This window comes from Eretmochelys imbricata, chromosome 15 (assembly GCF_965152235.1).
Source record: "Eretmochelys imbricata isolate rEreImb1 chromosome 15, rEreImb1.hap1, whole genome shotgun sequence".
In the NCBI taxonomy this organism is placed as follows: domain Eukaryota; kingdom Metazoa; phylum Chordata; order Testudines; family Cheloniidae; genus Eretmochelys; species Eretmochelys imbricata.
This window is the reverse complement of record NC_135586.1, coordinates 11,886,441-11,907,937: the sequence shown is the minus strand read 5'-3', so window position 1 is coordinate 11,907,937 and position 21,497 is coordinate 11,886,441. Positions and strand designations below refer to the sequence as shown.

The 21,497-nt window shown below is 45.7% G+C and overlaps 1 protein-coding gene across 6 annotated transcripts in view; it reads right to left on the bottom strand.

Moving 5' to 3' along the window:
- Positions 1-21,497, bottom strand: part of LOC144275513 (sodium/glucose cotransporter 1-like) — a 51,539-nt gene that overhangs the window by 16,463 nt on the left and 13,579 nt on the right. For all 6 annotated transcript variants that reach the window (XM_077834822.1, XM_077834820.1, XM_077834821.1 and 3 more), the window contains exons 4-10: positions 18,707-18,766; positions 18,249-18,353; positions 12,214-12,319; positions 11,918-11,998; positions 10,717-10,937; positions 9,633-9,768; positions 8,719-8,826 (exon numbers count right to left, since the gene is read on the bottom strand). In XM_077834822.1, coding sequence (XP_077690948.1) covers positions 8,719-8,826; positions 9,633-9,768; positions 10,717-10,937; positions 11,918-11,998; positions 12,214-12,319; positions 18,249-18,353; positions 18,707-18,766 — 817 coding nt within the window. The remainder of the gene's footprint in view (positions 1-8,718; positions 8,827-9,632; positions 9,769-10,716; positions 10,938-11,917; positions 11,999-12,213; positions 12,320-18,248; positions 18,354-18,706; positions 18,767-21,497) is intronic.

Below are 21,497 nucleotides of genomic sequence, written 5' to 3'. Positions count from 1 at the left end.
AACTGCTGTGAATTATACCTTGTAGGACACGCACACAAATGCTACGAATTACACCTGGTAGGACACGCACACCAATGCTGCGAATTACACCTGATAGGACATGCACACCAATGCTGCGAATTATACCTGATAGGACACGCACAGTTCGAATCTAGGCTGAGGCACAGAAACAAAGTCCACAACTGCAGAGTTCCCAAAAGACACTGAGTTTATTACGCTCGAGCGTGGTGCCCCCCTGCTAGCCAGGGGGGGGACCCTGAATACAGATTATACAAAGGTTATACACTTTTTAGCAAAGCATGTTGCCCTTGGGCATCAGAAACCTTAGCCAATAAACAAACCCTTGTCTTATCTACCACCTATCCCTGCTTGGTGCATTCCTCGTGCTATACCAGTATGTTAATTACACAGCATGGTCCTAAAGCCATGCATCAGTAACTTTTATTATCAGAATGGGAGGCCTCACATCAAGGCCAAGAGACAGGGAGTTAGAGACTAACAAAAAACAGATACTGGGAGTCAAGGCAGGCTGGAGACAAGGAGGAGGATTTTCACAGGGATTCAGTATCTAAGAATCACTCCTCCTGGTATATGATGTGCTGGCATTTAAACAAAGGTGGGCCCCAAACCAAAATGGAGTCACATGTGCTAACTTTTCCTTAACACAAATGAGGCTCAGATGCAATGGATGATCATTTCTCTTATCTGAGAGAAATGGCAGGTCCCCACTGAGTTGCTGATGGGTGGCAGCTGCTGCTTCAGTTTATAGGTCTAGGCTTTGGATCTCATTGGAAGCCAAGCTTTTCACCTTGGCATTACACATCCTCCACCCTCCACAAAGCCCTGCTGCCTTTTACTGTGTTTAACTCCAGGTGCTATCTTTTGTCAGGGCAACTATCTGTGCCTTCTCTGTACAGGCCTTCCTACTCTCATGTTTCCTTGGCCATCTTTCCCTTTGCCTTCTGTGCTCACATCCCTGGGTCTAGCTGGCTACTTCTTCAGCTCATGTCTCTTGTAACTCTTCTCCTTAGTGGTCTGAGGCCAAACCTGCCAGCATCACTGTCTAGCAGTCTCTTCCCAGAGAGGGGCAGTCTTCTCAGCACACACTGAGTTCTCAAACCTTCCCTGCTGTACCTTTCTAAAATCTGCCAAACTCATAGGCCAGGTAAAGCAGAGGCCCCATGTGTATGGGGCTTGGCTCTCCCAGCTCCTCTTCCAGGAATGATGCTACTTTTCCAAGTGAGAGACTCTTGCCAGTGAGAAGTGAGGGAAACAGACCTCAGGCTGAGTTCTGCATAAGCAGCCTCCCTCAAGTAGCTTATCCTAATGCAGACAGCTGAGAAGCAACCCTCCTGGCTGTGGCCTAAGTCTGCACAAACCCATCCCTTCTTAGTGGTCCATTTGGAAACCATGGGCATAACATGAAGGCTTATACTTGGTTGCAGAAGCTTCTCATTTTTCGCTGTATGTTTACCTATCTCCCTCCAGAGGTGCATTGTTCTGCAAAATTGAATAGGCCTTATCATGTACCAATGGCTGTGCACCAGAAAGGCTGTACTTTCTCTACTCAGCCCAGTGAGGTTAGCAGAGGAACTGCAAGTACATCCCTCAACACAGAGATTCTGGCAGAGACAACTTCTTAGTAGCTGGCAACTGTAGGCCAGATTTACCCCTCTCACAAGGCTAACGCTGGCAGCATCTTATTGGCTCATGTTTGTAAATAAGCAAGATTGTCACCGCTAGTCGTAACCATCTGGCATCTATGACATAACACACGGCACGTGTTAAGGTTCTTTCCCCACTCTGAACTCTAGGGTACAGATGTGGGGACCTGCATGAAAGACCCCCTAAGCTTATTTTTACCAGCTTAGGTTAAAAACTTCCCCAAGGTACAAACTTTGCCTTGTCCTTGAACCCTATGCTGCCACCATCAAACATGTTAAACAAAGAACAGGGAAAGAGCCCATTTGGAGACGTCTTCCCCCAAAATATCCTCCCAAGCTCTACACCCCCTTTCCTGGGGAAGGCTTGATAAGAATCCTCACCAATTGGTTCAGGTGAACACAGACCCAAACCCTTGGATCTTAAGAACAATGGAAAATCAATCAGGTTCTTAAAAGAAGAATTTTAATTAAAGAAAAGGTAAAAGAATCACCTCTGTAAAATCAGGATGGTAAATATCTTACAGGGTAATCAGATTCAAAACACAGAGAACCCCTCTAGGCAAAACCTTAAGTTACAAAGAGACACAAAAACAGGAATATACATTCCATCCAGCACAGCTTATTTTACCAGTCATTAAACAAAAGGAAATCTAACGCATTTCTAGCTAGATTACTTACTAATTTAACAGAAGTTGTAAGTCTGCATTCCCGATCTGTTCCCAGCAAAAGCATCACACAGACAGACTAACTCTTTGTTCCCCCCCTCCAGATTTGAAAGTATCTTGTCTCCTCATTGGTCATTTTGGGTCAGGTGCCAGCTAGGTTTCCTTAGCTTCTTAACCCTTTACAGGTGAAAGGGTTTGCCTCTGGCCAGGAGGGATTTTATAGCACTGTAAACAGAAAGGTGGTTACCCTTCCCTTTATATTTATGACATGCCCCCCCAATCACAGATAGGGTGAAACACTGGCTGTGATTTTTTCCTGGAGCTCTAAGAGAAAACAGAGTTAATAAGACACATGCATCTCTAAATATACTACTAACTGTATAAAGACTAACAATATTTTTCACATCTTAAGGATGATTTGGACCAGTTGATTCTGGGAAACTTTCATGGGAGAGTGCATCAGCCACTTTGTTAGAAGCTCCTGAGATGTGTTGTATATTGAAATCAAAATTTTGGAGAGCTAAACTCCACTGAATAAGTTTTTTGTTATTTCTCTTGGCGGTGTGAAGCCACTGTAGCGCAGCATGGTCGGTTTGCAGGTGGAAACACCATCCCCAAACTTATGGGCGTAACTTTTCCAGAGCATAGACAATGGCGTAACATTCCTTTTCATTGATTGACCAGTGACTTTCTCTCTTAGACAGCTTCTTGCTGAGAAAAACACGACAGGATGGAACTCTTGATTCAGTACTTCCTGCATTAAGACTGCTCCCACACCACGTTCGGACGTGGTTACTAGGAACGGTTTGTCAAAGTCTGGGGCCCTTAGCACAGGGTCAGACATGAGTGTCGCTTTAAGCTGGTTAAAGGCCTTCTGACACTCTTCAGTCCACTGAACTGCATTTGGCTGTTTCTTTTTGGTTAGGTCTGTCAGTGGGGCGGCGATTTGGCTGTATTGCAGTACAAATTGCCTGTAATAGCCGGCCAAGCCTAAGAAGGATTGGACCTGTTTCTTTGACTTTGTGACAGGCTACTTTCGGATAGCATCCACTTTGGCCTGTAGGGGGTTGATAGTTCCTTGACCCACCTGGTGTCCAAGGTAAGTCACTCTGTTAAGGCTAAGAAGTGTCAAATAGGCCTAAACAGTTAGTCCTGCCTGCCTTATGCACTCAAAGACTTTTTGTAGATGTTCCAGGTGTTCTGCCCAGGAATCCGAAAATATGGCCACATCATCAAAGTAGGCGACTGCTTATTCTTCCAATCACACTAGAAGACCATCTACAAGTTTTTGGAAGGTGGCGGGTGCATTCTGCAGCCCAAAAGGGAGCACATTAAATTTATACAGCCCAACGTGTGTGATGAAGGCTGACCTTTCTATACATCTAGCGGTACCTGCCAGTACCCCTTGGTTAAGTCCAAGGTAGAGATGAACTGGGCCCGTCCCAGTTTCTCCAGTAGTTCATCTGTGCACGCCACTGGATAGTTGTCTGGGCGAGTTACAATATTTAGCTTACGGTAGTCCACACAAAAACGTATCTCCCCATCTGGTTTGGGAACTAGAACCACTGGAAATGCCCATGCACTGCCAGAGGGGCGGATCACACCCATTTGTAGCATATCTTGGATCTTCCGTTCTATAGCAGTTTTAGCTTGAGGAGACACCCAGTAAGGTTGGGCTATAATTGGGCAAGCATTACCTGTGTCAATGGAGTGGTATGCCTGTTCGGTCAGTCCTGGGGTGGCTGAGAACGTCGGCGCATAGCTAGTGCACAGCTCCTTGATCTGCTGTCGCTGCATACGCCCAAGGGCCATGGAGAGGTTTACCTATTCCACACCACCAGCACTTTTCCATTAGTAGTATTCACCTTCAGGCCACTCAGTATCATCTCCTCCCTGGGCTATAAACTGACAAAACCTTTAATTCTTTGGAATAAAAGGGCTTTAGAGAATTAATATGGTACACCTTAGGCTTTCGGCTGGAGGTGGGCAATGCTATGAGATAATTAACTGCTCCCAGGCACTCTTGGATCGTGAATGGCCCTTCCCAAGACGCTTCCCTTTTATGGGCCTGGAGTGCCTTTAAGACCATGACCTGATCCCCTACTTTGAAGGAACGCTCTCTGGCATGTTTATTATACCAGGCTTTTTGCTCTTTTTGAGCATTCTTAGGTTTTCTTTAGCAAGGGCTAAAGAGGTTCGGAGGGTGTTTTGTAGGTTGGTTACAAAGTCCAGAATGTTAGTTCCTGGGGAAGGTGTAAACCCCTCCCATTGCTGCTTCACCAACTATAATGGCCCCTTAACCTCGTGGCCATACACAAGTTCAAACGGTCAAAACCCTAAACTGGGATGGGGTACAGCTCTGTAGACAAAGAACAACTGCTGCAACACTAGGTCCCAATCATTGGAGTGCTCATTTACAACTTTACGTATTGTGGCCCCCAAAGTTCCATTAAACTTCTCCACCAGGCCATTTGTTTGATGATGGTAAGGGGTGGCAACCAAGTGATTTACCCCATGAGCTTCTCAAAGGCTTTCCATAGTTCCTGCCAGGAACTTAGTTCCTGCATCTGTAAGGATGTCGGAGGTCCAACCTACCCTGGCAAAAATGTTCGTTAGTGCCTGACACACACTTTTAGCCCTAGTGTTGTACAGAGCTACTGCTTCCAGCCATCGGATGGCAAAATTCATGAAAGTCAGTATGTACTGCTTTCCTCTGGGAGTCTTTTTCGGAAAAGGACCCAGAATATCCACAGCTACTTGCTGAAATGGAACCTCAATGATGAGGAGTGGCTGGAGAGGGGTTTTGACCTGATCTTGGGGTTTTCCCACTCTTTGGCACACCTCACAAGACCGGACATAGGTAGAAACATCCTTGCCCATTCCCTCCCAGTGGAACAACTTTCTCAAATGGTCCTTGGTTCTGTTCACCCCAGCATGGCCACTAGTATGATCGTAGGCTAAGCTTAATAGCTTTACCCGGTACTTAGTGGGAACTACCAACTGTCTCTGAGGATGTCAGTCTTCCTGGTGTCCACCAGAAAGAGTTTCTTTGTATAAAAGTCCTCTTTCTACAAAACCTGGATCGATTAGAAGAGCTGAGAGGCGGTGGGTTGCTCCGTGCCGCCGTCCAAGCTCTCTGGAGGCTTTCATCTGCTTCCTGTTCGGTCTGGAACTGTTCCCTTGATGCTAGAGACATCAGCTCCTCATTGGATTGTGGACCTGGGCTTGGTCCCTCTGGAAGCAATGCAGGTGATGGGGTTGTTTCCGTTGACTGTGAACCACTCTCCATTGGTGCACTATGTTGGGGATTCAGGCTCCGGCTAAGCCTCTTGTGTAGGGTTATCTGCTGCTGCTGGTGCAGGTTTGGTGGGGCCCTCTGGAGTTGGGATTGCAAGTACTGGATTCAGTGCTGGCAATAGTTCTGGTGCTGGTTGTTCTGCCAGTTCCGGTTCTGGGACTGGCTCTGTCTGGGTCTCTGGGACTGGATCCACTACTGCTGTTGCAGACGTTGGCATGGGGTCCAGTTCCATCACCTCTGACCGGGTCCTGGTAGAAGTTTCCGGAACAGAGCTAGGTGTGACAGCTTGCTTAGCCAGGCTGCAGGTGACCATTCCCACCCTCTTGGCTGACTTCACACGATTGGCCAAGTCTTCCCCCAACAGCGTGGGGATGGGATAATCATCATAGACTGCAGAAGTCCACGTTCCTGACCAGCCCTTCTACTGGACCGGCAACTTGGCTGTAGGCAAGTCAAAAGAGTTTGACTTGAAGGGTTGAATCATCACTTGGACCTCTGGGTCGATTAAATTGGGGTCCACTAAGGAAGCATGGATAGCCGACACTTGTGCTCCGGTGTCCCTCCACACTGTAACGTTCTTCCCACCCACATTCACAGTTTCCCTCCACTCTGAGGGTATCTGGGAGGTATCTGGGCCTGAGGACCTCTGGTTTGATTCTGGTGCAATGAACTGTAATCTGTTGGGGTTCTTGGGGCAGTTGGCCTTTACATACCCCGGCTCGTTACATTTAAAACATTTAAATGTAACATTTAAAATATCGTCCAGCTGATGGGGCACTGGGGCGAGGTGGGTTGCTGGAGAACGGTGTGGCGGGACGATAAAGGTGTCTGGAGTGTTCCTTGGTGTGTAGCTGGGGCCTTGGGCTGCTCCCGGTAGTAGGGTGTGGTCTGAGGGTGTCCCTTCTGGTATCCGCTCGAACTGCGACCAGGGTTGTTTCTCTCTCCTCCCCCCACCCGTTTTGTTCCAGTTTGCCCCGCCTCTCTGGCGGTCTGGGACTGCTCATATTGATCAGCATAAGAAGCAAGGCTTTCTGCTGAGTCCATTTTCTTATCCCATAAACACTGTTTTATATCCTTCTTGGACATATTCAGGAATTGCTCCTGAGTCATCAAATCACACATTCCTTCAAAGCTAGTTACACCCCTTCCTTTGACCCATTTATTTAACAGATCCCTCATCTGGTTTAGATAAGCCACATTACTTAGTCCAGGTCCTCTCTTAAGGGCTCTAAATTTTACTCTAAGTTTCAGGTATAACTTGAAATTGCTTTAAAACCAAATCCTTGAATTTATTATAGTCAGAAGCCTCATCAATAGGCATCTTATTGAATATGTCCAGAGCTCTTCCAGTCAATTTTGTGACCAAAGTGGTCATCTTGTGAGCTTCAGGAATTTGATGGAGGTGTGCACAGTCTCTCAAAGGTGAGAAAATATTCAGCAATATCACTGGATTCATCATACTGTGGACATAGCCGCTCCCATTTGTGGCTTGTTGGGGAAGGATTGTTAGGGTTATTCGGTATATTCTGCTGAGCCTTTGCCATCTCCATCTCCAGTGCATGCTTCCTCTTTTTTTCCTTCTCCTCCTTTTCTTTTTCCATTGCCTCCATTTCTCTCCTGTGGGCAGCCTCCATTTCTTTCTCTTTTCCCTCCATTTCCATCTTTCTGAGTTCTACCCGTCTTTCATGTTCCTTTTGTTCTTCCTCAGCTTCAAATCTGGTTAATTCCAACTTCTGTTGAACAGTGCAGTCTGTCATCCTAACCTCTCTGTTTTTAACTAACTTTACACCCAAGAGTTAGAAACAAACAAACAAACAAAAAACTGGCTTGTAAAATTTTCCTGTGCTGTAACCGGATACCCTTTTTTCCCCCTGATAGCTGTTCTCAGCCTACACAAAAATCCTTTTGTTCTGCCTGGGGGACAGAGCAGCAGGCATAGAGACAGATTCTACAGCTGCAATCACCTTTTACAAAACCTTTTAAAATCCTGCTGTGCTTCTGGTTCAAAATTATCTCAAAATGATCCCACCGCTCTGCCACCATGTCAAGGTTCTTTCCCCACTTTGAACTCTAGGGTACAGATGTGGGAACGTGCATGAAAGACCCCCCTAAGCTTATTTTTACCAGCTTAAGTTAAAAACTTCCCCAAGGTACAAACTTTGCCTTGTCCTTGAACCCTTTGCTGCCACCACCAAGCGTGTTAAACAAAGAACAGGGAAAGAGCCCATTTGGAGACGTCTTCCCCCAAAATATCCTCCCAAGCTCTACACCCCCTTTCCTAGGGAAGGCTTGATAAGAATCCTCACCAATTGGTACAGGTGAACACAGACCCAAACCCTTGGATCTTAAGACAATAAAAAATCAATCAGGTTCTTAAAAGAAGAATTTTAATTAAAGAAAAGGTAAAAGAATCACCTCTGTAAAATCAGGATGGTAAATACTTTACAGGGTAATCAGATTCAAAACACAGAGAATCCCTCTAGGCAAAACCTTAAGTTACAAAGAGACACAAAAACAGGAATATACACTCCATTCAGCAGAGGTTATTTTAACCAGTCATTAAACAAAAGGAAATGTAACGCATTTCTAGCTAGATTACTTATTAACTTAACAGGAGTTGTAAGTCTGCATTCCCGATCTGTTCCCAGCAAAAGCATCGCACAGACAGACTAACTCTTTGTTCCCCCCCTCCAGATTTGAAAGTATCTTGTCTCCTCATTGGTCATTTTGGGTCAGGTGCCAGCTAGGTTACCTTAGCTTCTTAACCCTTTACAAGTGAAAGGGTTTTGCCTCTGGCCAGGAGGGATTTTATAGCACTGTAAACAGAAAGGTGGTTACCCTTCCCTTTATATTTATGACAGCATGTATAGGAATATACTGTGTATACTGGAATGATCTAGGGCCTACGATAGCTGAGCCCTGATAACTCAAGGAAGTGCTGCAGTACATTAATGATGTCAAATCAGACTAAATGAGAATGCAGGTCCCTAGTTCTGGTAGCCGAATTCCAGCTCTGGGACATCTCTCCCACACGACATCCAGCTTCTATTAATATGCCATCCATGTCTTTCCCACAAAAACACTATCTTACCATTCGGCATAAGGTCCACCACCATTTTTGGATAAGCAATGTTTGAACAGCCAACTTTGGTGCCACAGTAGTTCTCACATATTGAAGGCACGACACAAGCCACCATATCTGAGAAAAAGATAACAAGACAGGGTTAGCTGGAGTCATAGCAGCAAGTTACCCATAAATCAAGAAAAGTTCCCAAACCCATCTCCATGCGAAACCACTGGATTTATTTGCCTGATCTCACCCTTGACTCCGCAGCTGTGGGAAGGAATTCCATTCCTGCATCACCTCTTTCCTAGCCGGAGAACAGTGATGATGGTGCTGAGGTCAAGCCACCAAAACTGCATTTGCAGAACTGCACAGGAGGTTGGGACTGAATCACGCGAGGACTGCAAAATCGGGGCTCAGGGGCCAGGGCAAAGTTAGCGTGTGCTCTGAAAGGCCCTCTCCTGCTCAGAGTCACTTGCTCTCCTTTGTTGTTGTACACACAGCTCATCGAAGAGGGGAAAAAACAACTGGTCCTGAGCTCACACTGAGCTCTGGCAGCCTGCAACTCACAGGCATTTCCGTGATCTGGGAACACTCCTCTGTGGGATCCAGGCACAACTCCCTCTGCGCCAGCGAAACGTCACTCACAGACAGGAGTGTTTCCCACCCACTCAGGTAGAGCAGGAATGCTACCAACAAAGAGGGCAGGAGAGAGAGAGACTCTGCGACACCAGTTCTGCACCAGGGACAGTGGAGCCCTGAGCAGGGGATGGAGAAAGAGCAATAGCTTCTTATTTTGTGGGAGCAGCTGGTGTGTGCATGTGTTTTGGGTGAGGAGAGGGGCTGAAGGAGTGGGGGAGGGGGAAACAGTGAAGAGAAAACTGAGTGGGGCTGGAAGAGGAGTGAGAAGAGAATGAGGAGGCTACAGTACTAGGTCTTACCTGTGTACAGAATTCGACTGATCATCCCAGGCATCACCATCACAAACATGGGCAGCAGCTTCAGGTACCCACACATGACACAGCCGGCCTTCACATGGGACATGTTCTTGGCTGAGAGGCATCGTTGAACAATAACCTGTCAATGAGACAGTAGATGTGAATGACTCCAGCTTTGTCACCCACATACGATGCCGGGCACACCAAGGCACAAATGAGACTCTTTAAACTGTATTCCAATTTGCCCTTTCCCATAATTAGAAAAACAAAAGAGCACTTGAAGGCCTTAGAACAAACCTAAATGGATAAAAGAAAACACTTTTGTCCAGGGTATGTTTAACCTGTGAGACTCCCTGCCACAGGATATTATTGAACCAAGAAGCTTAGGAAGTTTCAAAAGGATTAGACATTTAAATGAATAAGAACAGCAGACACAGTTACACTAGCTAGGATACAAATTATAAGGACTTTCAATCTGATCACCAGCTGGGGGCTGGAAGAATTCCCCCCAACTCATACATGGTATGCAATACTGCAACATTACAGTAGTACTTTCTCCTTCTGAAACATACCAGTTTGATCATTTTTGGAGACTGGAAGGACCATTGACCTAAGGAGAAGAAACGGAAAGGAAACAGATGGACAGTCCCCCAGCCTAGCACGGACGGACTGACATACACAGACCATCTGCCCAGCATTGTTTATGCAAGGAGATTCCAGCAGCACACATACAAGATACACCTAGTACAGCTGGATGGAAAGCCAGGTCTATACCAGGATTGATAAAGGTCATTATATTTATATTGATGTCCTACTAAGATGCGCACATTTGAAAACTAGATCACAAGAAAGGGAGAAAAGCATCACACAGAACATATGCTCAGCATGACATCAAAAGGGCAGTAAAGGAACACACACACACCCCATTGACTTAACATAGAAAGGGCTGAGCATTTAAAAGCTATAGAGAAAAATCACCTTCCCTTAAGGAGATAAAGGCATGGGGGGTGGGGTGGGAGAGAGATCAGTCCAACTACACTGCAGATTTTAGACTGCTCTGAAATTCCAATTGTTGCCTTTACACTACCTGATCTGTGCACCAGTACCACAAAGCGAGGATGCTCAAGCCAAAGGTAAGCCCCGGCCATGGCAGGTCTCCAGTGATTGGGTCTCGGAAGATGTGGAAAGAATCTTCCCGAGGGGTGTAGCATTTTGGATCAATGTTAATATTTCCATATGAGGTGTTTCCTGGAATTGCTTTCATATATTTCTCCTTAAAGGCCTCATATCCTCCTACTTTGGCAAATGCTGAAAAACAATGTAAAGATGCTTGAAATTCCTGATGGAGTGGAAGAGCCCCAGGAGAAAACTCCATGCTATCCGTGTGACAAATCTGCCCAACAGAGATCAACACTGTCAGAAGACATCAAAGTATGTGCTATGAACAGTCTCAAAAGCAAGGAACCACAGTGGCTTTCCTTCTAAAGATTCCTTTATACTCCACTGTCCTTCCCATGCCTCAGATGCCTGCTTACACCTTGCCAGAAAGTATAATGTAGGTATAATATCTCCAGGCTGCCTGACCCAGGTAACGACCAGAGACAGAGTCCACCAGATGAAGTCAATCTGAAATGTTTATTGTGAAGCAGGGGGACAACTTCATTTCAGTGAAAAGCTTCCAAAGAGGAAGACCAAGCAGTAAGAAGCTACAAGGTAAGGGAGAGGAAATTACAGCCTCACAGGGCTCCCTGCCTTTACTACCTCCTCTTGATTAATTTTGTAGGTTGATCCCTAAATACTAGGGTTCTGTGTCACAGGTGGACTGCATTTTAGTATCTTTGTGATCTTGTGGACACCCAGCCTCCTATTCACAATCACGCGGCCCACCTCCTCTGCCACTCTATGTCATCCTTATGGTAACTACAGAACCTGCATAAATATTTAATGTATTTGAGCTTTTGTCATGCAATTTAGCAGCTGGAAACAAGGCGCAGCCATACCATATGACCAACCAGCTCCCCAGTTAGCACCAGAGGTCCATGGACCACAGACTCAGAATCTTGGTCCTACTTTAATATTATGCATTCCTGGATGTGTTGAAGGTGCAATGGTCGGGATGACAGGAGGGCTTAGCAATGCGGCCTTCCCCTTTCCCCCAGCAAATACATGAAGCAATTGGAGTGCCTCAGCTGTTAACCTGTCAGGACTCCACAGTGCTGGATTCATTTCCACAGGACACTGGGGGCTGCAGCTGATCATTCCAGCTCTCGTTCATCAGATTTACTTACCAAATCCTGTGAGAATAAAGGATCCCACCAGCATGATGATGGTCTGTAAGGTGTCTGTGTAAATCACGGCAGCAAGGCCACCTAAAGGCAAAGAAAAGCCAGAAAAATATGAGAGCCCCTGTGCTAATGCCTTAGTGGGAATCACCTCTCTTTGTTTCCTTCTCTCTCACTCACACACACACCCCTCTCCCCTTTCGTGCTCTCATTTTTACCCTCTTACTCCCCACTTCCATTTTCATCTTTCTGGATCCCCTTTTAACTTGTTTTTAATTTATCAATCTGTTCCACAAACTCACCTGTGATCGTGTAAAGACCAGTAACACCCAGCAGTATGATTATGGCCAAATAAAGGTTTAGCCCCATGGCCATTTGGATAAATATAGCTCCAGAGAACATGTCTGCCTAATAAAAGGAAAGATGACAGTTTAGGGAATGCTTAAGATATCATCTCTACTGATAGCATCTCTTTCCCCCCATTCCCCCAAGCACTGCACAAAAGAATAAAAGCACATGCAAAATAAAGACTGGTCCTGTCTCCTTGGTCACCCAGATCTGCTTTATTTTAACTGCCAGCAGATTTTTGAAGTTCACGTCTTTGTTTCTGCAGTTTTTACAATGATTTCCAGAAATCTGTTAGTGATCCATCCTAGCCAAATCTGGCTACCCACCTCTCCAGGCCTGTGAATTTATGTATAGGGAAACAGTTCCACAAAGTTCTTAAATCCCAGACCATCCAAGTCTTTTGATAACCTTTGCATTATATCCAGGAAGAGTTTTATTTAAAAACTCTTTTGTCTTTATTTACGTCTTTGCTCAATGCCATTCTTCCAGGCTCACCTTTCCAGTGCAACACAGATGCTTGGTATGACTGGTCTGCCTAGTTGAGGACAAACAGGAATCAAAGATGACACCTTATTTTACACAAATTCCATGAATATCTGTCAAAGTAATTAGCATTCAACAGGCCAGCTGGAGAAACAATTAGCTCTTGTAATGACATGGATTTTCAACTTCGTGAATACGGCCTGGGATTTTAGTTACCAACACATTTGCACCAAGGAAACCCCCTAAAGTAGAGATAATTTGAAATCAGGGTAACCAATTCATGCCTCATCAGTGTAATTTCTATCTCTATTAGGGGTTTGCAACAGTGCAGCATGCTGCACCACTGCAAACGGGGGAGTGTCTGGGGGTGGGGATTTTCCACAGTGCCTACATGCCTTAGGAGCATATATGCCATTAAAAGTCATCTCACTGAATCTGTGCTCCTAAATCACTTAGGAGCTTTTGAAAACCTCACCCTAAAATCCCAGGGCAGACAAGGCGTAAGAGGGATATTTAGTCCTCAGCTCTACTAGGCTTTAGGGCAAACATTTATTCAAGGAACATAGGGAGCGCATCTAGTCAGGTATTCTGCCACAAGGAGAGGGGTAATATAAAAGTCATGCATCTGGCTAATTGTGCCATGCTGTACATAACACTACTTAGCACATTTTACCTTTCAAGCCCTTTACAATCAGTAAGTAACATATCCTCACGACTCCCCAGTCAGCCAGGAAACTGAGTATCATCCTCCGCATTTTACAGACAAGAAAACTAAAGCAAAAATATAAAGAGGCAAATCCATTCCACAGCACTCAGCCTGAGTAGCTGGGCAGATGCTGGAGGAAGAAAACCTATCCCCCAGGCCACTGAGGAAACTCCACCTTGAGACTGTCACCACCTCAACACCCCGCCCCTTCACCCCTTCTGCCTTCCGGGCAAGGAGGAGACCTGTGCAGCTGCAGATCCTCCAGGCCTGCTCTCACCACCAGCCACATGCAGAGGCATTGTGAAGCTGAACTGTGCACCACACAGGGTATGAAACGTATGCCTGGTCCCACCAACGAATTCCATCCCTGCTTTCACCATCTGTGGCCATGGAGGCTGGGGCTGGGTTAAGATGCAGGAATTCAGAAAGCGTAATCCCACAGGCTAACTATGAACCCGTGCTGCTCTCTATGGGAGATGATTTATTCCTGACCCTCACAGCTGATCATCTTATGCCCCAAAGTTTGAGGTTTAAAACGTAGTTAATTATTTAACATCCTGAGCAATATGTAAACTCCTTGGATTTACTGAATCGCCTTCCAAGTTCACCTCTTCTACCTCCCAGTTACATTATTTACTGCTAATGTTTCCTTGTTATGGATACCATTAAAACGTTATATCTCTGAATGTACTAAACCTTCTCCATGCAAAAAACTCACTCTAGAGCTAGGCACACATCATTCAAGAACCACTAGGCAAAACTATTAATGACATGAGTGTCCTTTTACAACTTCCATTACATCTAAAGAATTCCAAGGAACACTTGCAATGCATTCACAGACTTGGGTTTTAAATTCCTTCAGATTATGGGGGAGCATCCAGGTACTTGTTTCCCCAGACACCTAGTCTTAATGTAATCAGTTACTGGTCACCAGTGCCTTGCCTACACTAGATGATTTTCTTAAAACTGCCCCCCCCTTTCTACCATGGGTACAGCTCCACTGGTGACAGCGATGGAAGAAGCACTAATGGTTTTCAGCTCCCTGAAAGCTACCATGGCAACAGCTCGCACAGAGCTGTAGGCTCATGCAGCAGCCAACTGACTTAAGCGTCTCTGCTCTGCTTCTGCAGAACTCATCTTGGTTATGGGAGCCCCATGGAGTCAACCCTGACAGCACGGAGTTTCCCAGGGAGCCACAAAACAAGATGGCGGGGGAGGACAAAAAATACACAGAACAGAAACAAAAGAGAAAAGAGGCAGAAAATGGGCAAGAAAAAGGAGAGACGGTAGCAATTCTGCGAGGGAACATGGAAAAAGGGGAGCCCATCACTGGTGCATCACACAGGGGAGGAACTCTGCCCCCAAAAGGAAGGGAACTTCTGCAGTAGAGAAACCATGGAACATAGAATGTTGCACATTGAGCAAAACCCCAACAATCACATGTACAAGTGATGTAAATGAAGAACCAGCATGTAAAACAGGCACCCACGATACAAGATACTGTGGAGATACAAATATGAACTGCACTGGGCGTCATGGTGACCTTATACTTTATTTCAGCTTCAGCCTTGGCAGCCACAATGCCCTGATGTGCTTTGATCATTAAACTGAGAACTTCATCAAAAGCCAGCCCCCCTTGGAAGCTACCAACTCCCCCATATTCTTAATTCCCAAAACAGAATTACTAATTAAAAGCTTTGCATAGGGGGTGTTGGTTTGCCAATTATGAACCACCCTATTTCATTCCCATACAGAGGATAACCACTCATGGTAGTTCATGGGATGCTCTCCCAGAGACTGATTAATATCAGCTACGGGTGTTATTCCAGTTAGTCCTCGATGGAGAATATTCACAGTGTTGTTAAACAACATTCTCCCTAATCTATAGTCTTTGGGGAGAGCATTCTAAGCATCTTTATCAACAGTCATTTGTAACACATTAATTAAAATCTCCCTGATTAAGATGATACAACCCTGCCCGCTATTTTAACCCTCTTAGCAAGCAGAATGATGAAATCACCTGTGTTCATATTCCAATATGCTCATCTACAAAGATTAATGCTTCTATATTGCTCAAGGGACATTAGGTGTATTTCCCTCCCCATCTGAACTTTCCTCCTCATCTCCGCTTTTTCCCTGATAAGACCCTGCTCCTCCAGGTCTTCTGGTGGTATCAGGTAGCAGCTCTGATATTAACCTTCCTCCCAGAGAACCTGTTTTCTGTCCCTACTTTTTCTTACTTCTACCAGCTGCCACAAACAACGCTCACTTAGGACTTTCCCAAAAGTTGTGTAACCATGAGCCATCACATTCCAGGTAATAACCTTCCCAGTCACCCTCTTCAGGCAGGCTCAGATAAGGAGATGCAGAGGGGTAACCCCAAAAACCAGATTTGCCCTCTTAAATACCCAAAGCTATTCTTGTGGACCCTCTTGTTCCAGTCTACACTTATTAGGACCAACCAGAGTGCCTTGATTTGCTGTGGTGAGCTGTTCTTCAACCACTCTGTAGGCACTTTTAAGGTCCTCTGCCTGCAGCAGTAACCCCAGCCTACCCAATCAAAGACAGATGTCATATTCCATTATACCCTACATTTCAGTTTTAACCTGCTTAACAACATGTATTTAACCAATCATTTCATTTTGTCCTTTGTGGTTTGGAATGTCTTATACATTGTCCAATCATATGTTAATATCACATTGTGATTATGCTCCTGCAAGGTGAATCGTCTCCTCATACATTTCCATTGTATAAGCCCTTTCTTTTCATTTCAGTAACAATTTCATTAGAGAATCACAGGCATAAAAACAACCTTAAAATAGATTATGAAACTAGGTCACACTCAACCATATTTTCACTCTATAAGTAAGGCTACGATTATGTCACGGAGGTCAGAGAACTTCCATTGATTTCCATGACTTCCATTGACCTCCGTGCACTTTCTGCCCCAGGGCTGGAGTTCCCAGCCAGCCCCTCCCCCGCCCCCCAGCTCCAAAACCCCTACCCTGGTGGAGGGACCCTGCAGCTGTCCAGTCATGGCAGGGGGCCGGTGGACCCTGCAGATGCCCACATGCCCTGGCTGGTCAGCTGCAGAGAGTCCCTGCCGCTCGCTGTAACTGGACAGCTGCAGGGACTCCCCACTGCCTGCCGTCTGGGCAGCTGGAAGACCAGGGGCGAGGGGACCCTGCAGCAGCCCAGCCCCACAGGCAGGGGGACCCTGGAGCTCCTGTCCACTGCAGCGGTGGTGGACCTGGGAGCCCCAGCAGCGGTGGGTGTTGAACCCGCTGACCCCTTTTTGTCAGGGATGTTTTTAGTGAAAGTCAGGGACAGGTCACGGGCTGCTGTGAATTTTTGTTTATTGCCGGTGACCTGTCCCTGACTTTTACTAAAAATATCCGTGACAAAACCTTAGCCTTATCTATAAGCAATATAAAAATCTACCTACTTGCAATTCTTTATTGTCTTCTTTTAATGTAAGTCCCATAAAGCTTTGCAAAATAAAGCTACCAGTTTCATACATAAGGGATGCTTGGAGCCCTAGATCTATGTGCTAACAATACCATGCCCAATTAAATGGATGCAACATTTCCAATTACAGCTGCATATAAGAAACAACAGTTGTGTTGACAGCTCCTCATGGAAATAAATGCTACAGAAATGAAAACGGAAACCAAAAAGCCAACTTGGGGATTCGCCATAGACCTAGCCTATTTAATTTAACCTTGGTAAGAATCAGTCATTGTAAGAGAGTGTGAGAATGGGAGCAAAAGGCCAGCTCTTTTAGGTTACATTGGACTATTATCACACTCAGCTCCTATGCAGAGGGCAAAGAGTAACCTTCCATGGCAACTGCAGGAAAACAACAGAGCCAGGTCTGCCTGACCTGTGGACCTGGATGGAGATTTAATGGGTTCAAAAGGGAAGGAAAATCACAGCTCCCTTTGCTCCTGCAATCCCCTCGTTAGCCACACTTCATAGCTCAAACTAATCCACAGACAGGCTCTTTCCTCTTCCCTCCCTTCCTCTCCTTGCACTTCCCCACTCCTTTATTTTCTAACCCCATCTCTCTTCTCCCCACCTGCCTTCCTCTCTTTTCTTGCTTTTGCTTCATTAGTACTAACAGGTTGCATGTTCAGCTGAGGATACAGATGGAAGGATGTGTGGAAAAGTGGGGACAAAAAACCCATTCCTTGAAAGCCCAAGGCCCCTTTTCTCCCACTAGAGCCAAAGTGAGTTACTCATACTCTGCAGCAGGAGAATTTGGCCCAGAATGGGAGACCTTAGAAAGAAGGCTCTAAAACAAAATGCTGAAAATGGGGTGGGGTGAATGTTCCTGGGTAAGAAGCAGCAAGAGTTGCCTTTGGGGGACAAAGGCAGAGAACCGGGTATTAAAATTCTGATAGTTTGAGACCTTCTCTTCAGTTTCTCTCACTGATGCCTGAGATGGCGCATACAGTATATAGTACAAGGCTCCAGCCAGCCTAACCTGTTCCGGAGGGGAGCACATGTGGAAACAAAATCCTGGAAAAAGAAAGCTAAATCATAACCACCATCTAGAGAACGAGTCCCCTGGTATAATCCAACATGCGCAGACAAACAGAGCTGTAGAGCTGGTTTGGATGGTCCGCACTGCTAGACAGACGAGTGACAACATGGAGACAGATTTTTACCTACCTAAATAGAGTCCAGGCAACAAATGAGAGAAGTGAGCAAGACAGGTAGAGAGATCTTATGTGAGCATAAAATAATCACAGATAGGAACTTCACTTAGAATAGAGGAACTGGAAAAGCTTAACTCACCGAGATCTTGGTGAAAATATAGAGGAGCAGAGAAAGGATTGACAGATATATCTGAATCCGTCGGCCACCAAACCGCTTCTTGAGATACTCTGGCATCGTCACCACCTGCAGAGGGAGAGGGAGAAGAATTCACACTATGAACAAAAGACAATTACCATAGGGGGCAGAGGCTCTTCTGTCCAGATACCACACTGGTAAGTGCACTAGAAATGCAGATGGCCTCCAAGAAGCACAGAAAGACAGTCTGTCAGATGCTCCTCATGTCAGGATCTCAAAGACACAGAGACCTCCTTGTTTAAATACACAGAAACAGCTTATGTCGAGTCCCTGTCACAATCAGGTCTCTCCTCCCACTGACAATTGTTTTGGGATAGTGCTAGACCCACAAACACAGCAGGCTGAAACAGAAAGATGAAAGCTGGGAACAATAAAAGGCATAACCTAGTGTTTGTACTTACCCCAGCCCTGATGTAGATGGGTACAAACAACCAGCCAAGAACAAATACAATTATCAGGGCCTGTAACCAAGGAAAGAACAGCTGAATTAGCCTCTTGTCCTTTCACCAGCACTTTCCAAGGCCACGTATGCAGCTGCAGAGAGTAAAACGGTGACCAGTGCAGGCACCCCTGGCCTCATTCTTTCTACTTGTCTGGCATTTTACAGTTGGAACTCCAGGGGTGAAGTCCCAGCCTTATTGAAGTCAAGGGGAGTTTTGTCTTTGACTTGAATGGAACTAGGATTTCACCCCAGGTGTACAATAGAAGCACCCAAGGAAGAGTCCCCCACTGCAGCAGACTTATTGAAGTATCAAAGAGAACGTTGCTTCAGCATTTCCCCATGTCTGTCCATGGGGAAATTCATTTGTATTGTGTCTCTAACACTGGTCTTAAAATGTCCTTCTGTTGCACTATCCCACTACAGCTCCACTAGTAGTAGCAACCACCAGAGCATTAGTGTACCCTGGGCACAGGTGCTTCAACCACTGTTTCATTAGTCTTGCCCGGAGCAGGCCAAGGCAACATGGTGTTTTAAACACCAGAAGCACCCAGAAACCTCTCTGTGTTGGCAGATTCACCATTGTTACCACTGGGAAATGTGAAGAAAGTCTAAGGATGCCACCCCAGCACCCTTTACTAGTCTCCAGGCAGCCACCGACACAGGAAAGAAACCACTAACAAATCCAAGTGTGTTATGAACAAGTCTCACTTGTGACTAGCTCTGCTACTCCAAGGTGTTGGACAGCAGAGCTTACTTCCATGCCCATGTCACCCACCAGACTAGCCCACTGACCTGCCTTCTGCAGTGGGAGTAGTTAAGAGGTGTCCTTATATATTGTAAGACATATAATACTCTCATATTTGGGACTATACACTGTAAAGTATGGTAGCTCTGCGATACTACATATTGTATATTCTGAGCATCAGATATTTTATTGTAGATCATACATCAATATTTCTTACTTAAATGTTAGCGATTTGTTTTGTGCAGACTTGTGCACATTAAAACCAATATAGAGCTAAATTCTGCTCTCAGAACTGCACTCTAGATCTCTCATCCACACGCTAGTTCTTTATTGCCTCTCTGAAGTTCTGCTCATAGATCAAGCATAGGACATGCCAGCCATATTGGGCACCATGCTGCTCTCACTTCCACCCATGTACATCAAGAGTAACTCCACTGAAATCAATGGAATTACACTGACACAGAGGCAGTATAAGTGAGAGCGGAATGAGGTCCAGTTCTCTCTCTTGCTAACACAATCAGTATGGATCCCAAAGCAGCATTTTCCCATGTATATTAGCATGTTTATCAGTTCCATTGTGTTGTTTGTATTGTAATGAGCTAACTAGCTAGCTTCTGTGTACATGTACACACATACACATCACTGTCCTCTATGTCATCAGAAAATAATAAAAAGTGACAGTTTAAACTAACTGATTCCAATGTGTGCATCTCTCTAAGCGAGCGTCTACTCCCTTCCCCTTACACAAAGAAGTTGCAATCTATATGGGGCTCATTTTATATCCAGCACACTTCTATTTTAAAAAAAACCTATGGCCCATATGCTTCCTTTGATGATTCAAACCAATTACAGGGAAACCCCAAATCTCCAAGGTCTTTTGTTGTGTTGCATGAACTCCTTTGTGAAGTGCAACAGCCAGGGGCATGGCCACTATTATTCCAGAGGCTGAGGATCTAAGGGAAAGAGCTAGATCTCAAGGCTCTTGGCTCATTCATGTTCTCTCATGTCCAGATCTTCCTGGAGCACCAGGTAAACAGCAGCCTGCTCCAGACTCCTTGCTGCCAGGAATTGACCTCCTAGTAACTGTGTCCCCAATTTCCTTCCAATGAGTACTGATGGTAGAGAAGCTAGTGCTGTTCAGGGCAGTGGTAACATGTGATGCAAACTGCACCTTCAGACCAGCTAACCTGAAAGGGGAAATACATCATAAAGGGGCTGTTCCCCAACTCCTGCATCTCCTCCCGGCCACACATACATGAGCTTTGTTGCTGAATCCATGGAGGACTACAGGTAAAAACTGACTGAGGAGAGGGAGCACGTTACCTTTCGTCCCAGCTCTCTCCCCCAGATCCTTTCCCAAACCTTTACGGTTCTTCTGCCACGCTCCAAGCAGTAGTCATAGTACTTTTAACCCATTGAGGTGTTTGGTTATAGGACAGGGGTCTGGCCCCAGCAGACTGAGCACAGACCCACACTGGTGGTGCATTAGGAGGTAGCCTCTGCACTCCTTCACTGCTGTCCTTGAGTGAGAGGGGAATGAGTGGACACGTAGGGGGTGAAGGCAACCCTAAATTCCTCACTTCCTGGAGGAAAGCAAAATACACCTCTCCCCCTAATCCCACTTCTACAAAGCAAATTCTCAGCAAAAATGATACAGATGAGATCAGAAAAGCTGTCCTTTCCCCAGACATCTGGAGATGTTGTTTATAAGTATTTGAAAAGCAACCAAAGGACAAGGATAGAGTGGAGGAAATCACCAATATATTTAGAGAGAGAGAAAAACACCTCTGTGGAAAACTGGTTTCCTAATACAGCAATGGCCTTTTCTTCTCCCATTGACTGCGCTGCAGGTGGGAGTGGTGAGAGAGGCTGAGGAATGGGAATCGACACAGTGTTCTTGTGGTGGGTGGCTCTGCCAGTCGCCAGCCCTTGGGGAGGCAGGTGCTGCTGGGCGAGGGCTCTGACGACACTGAAGTGAGTTGGATTTTTAGACAATGTGGGCTCG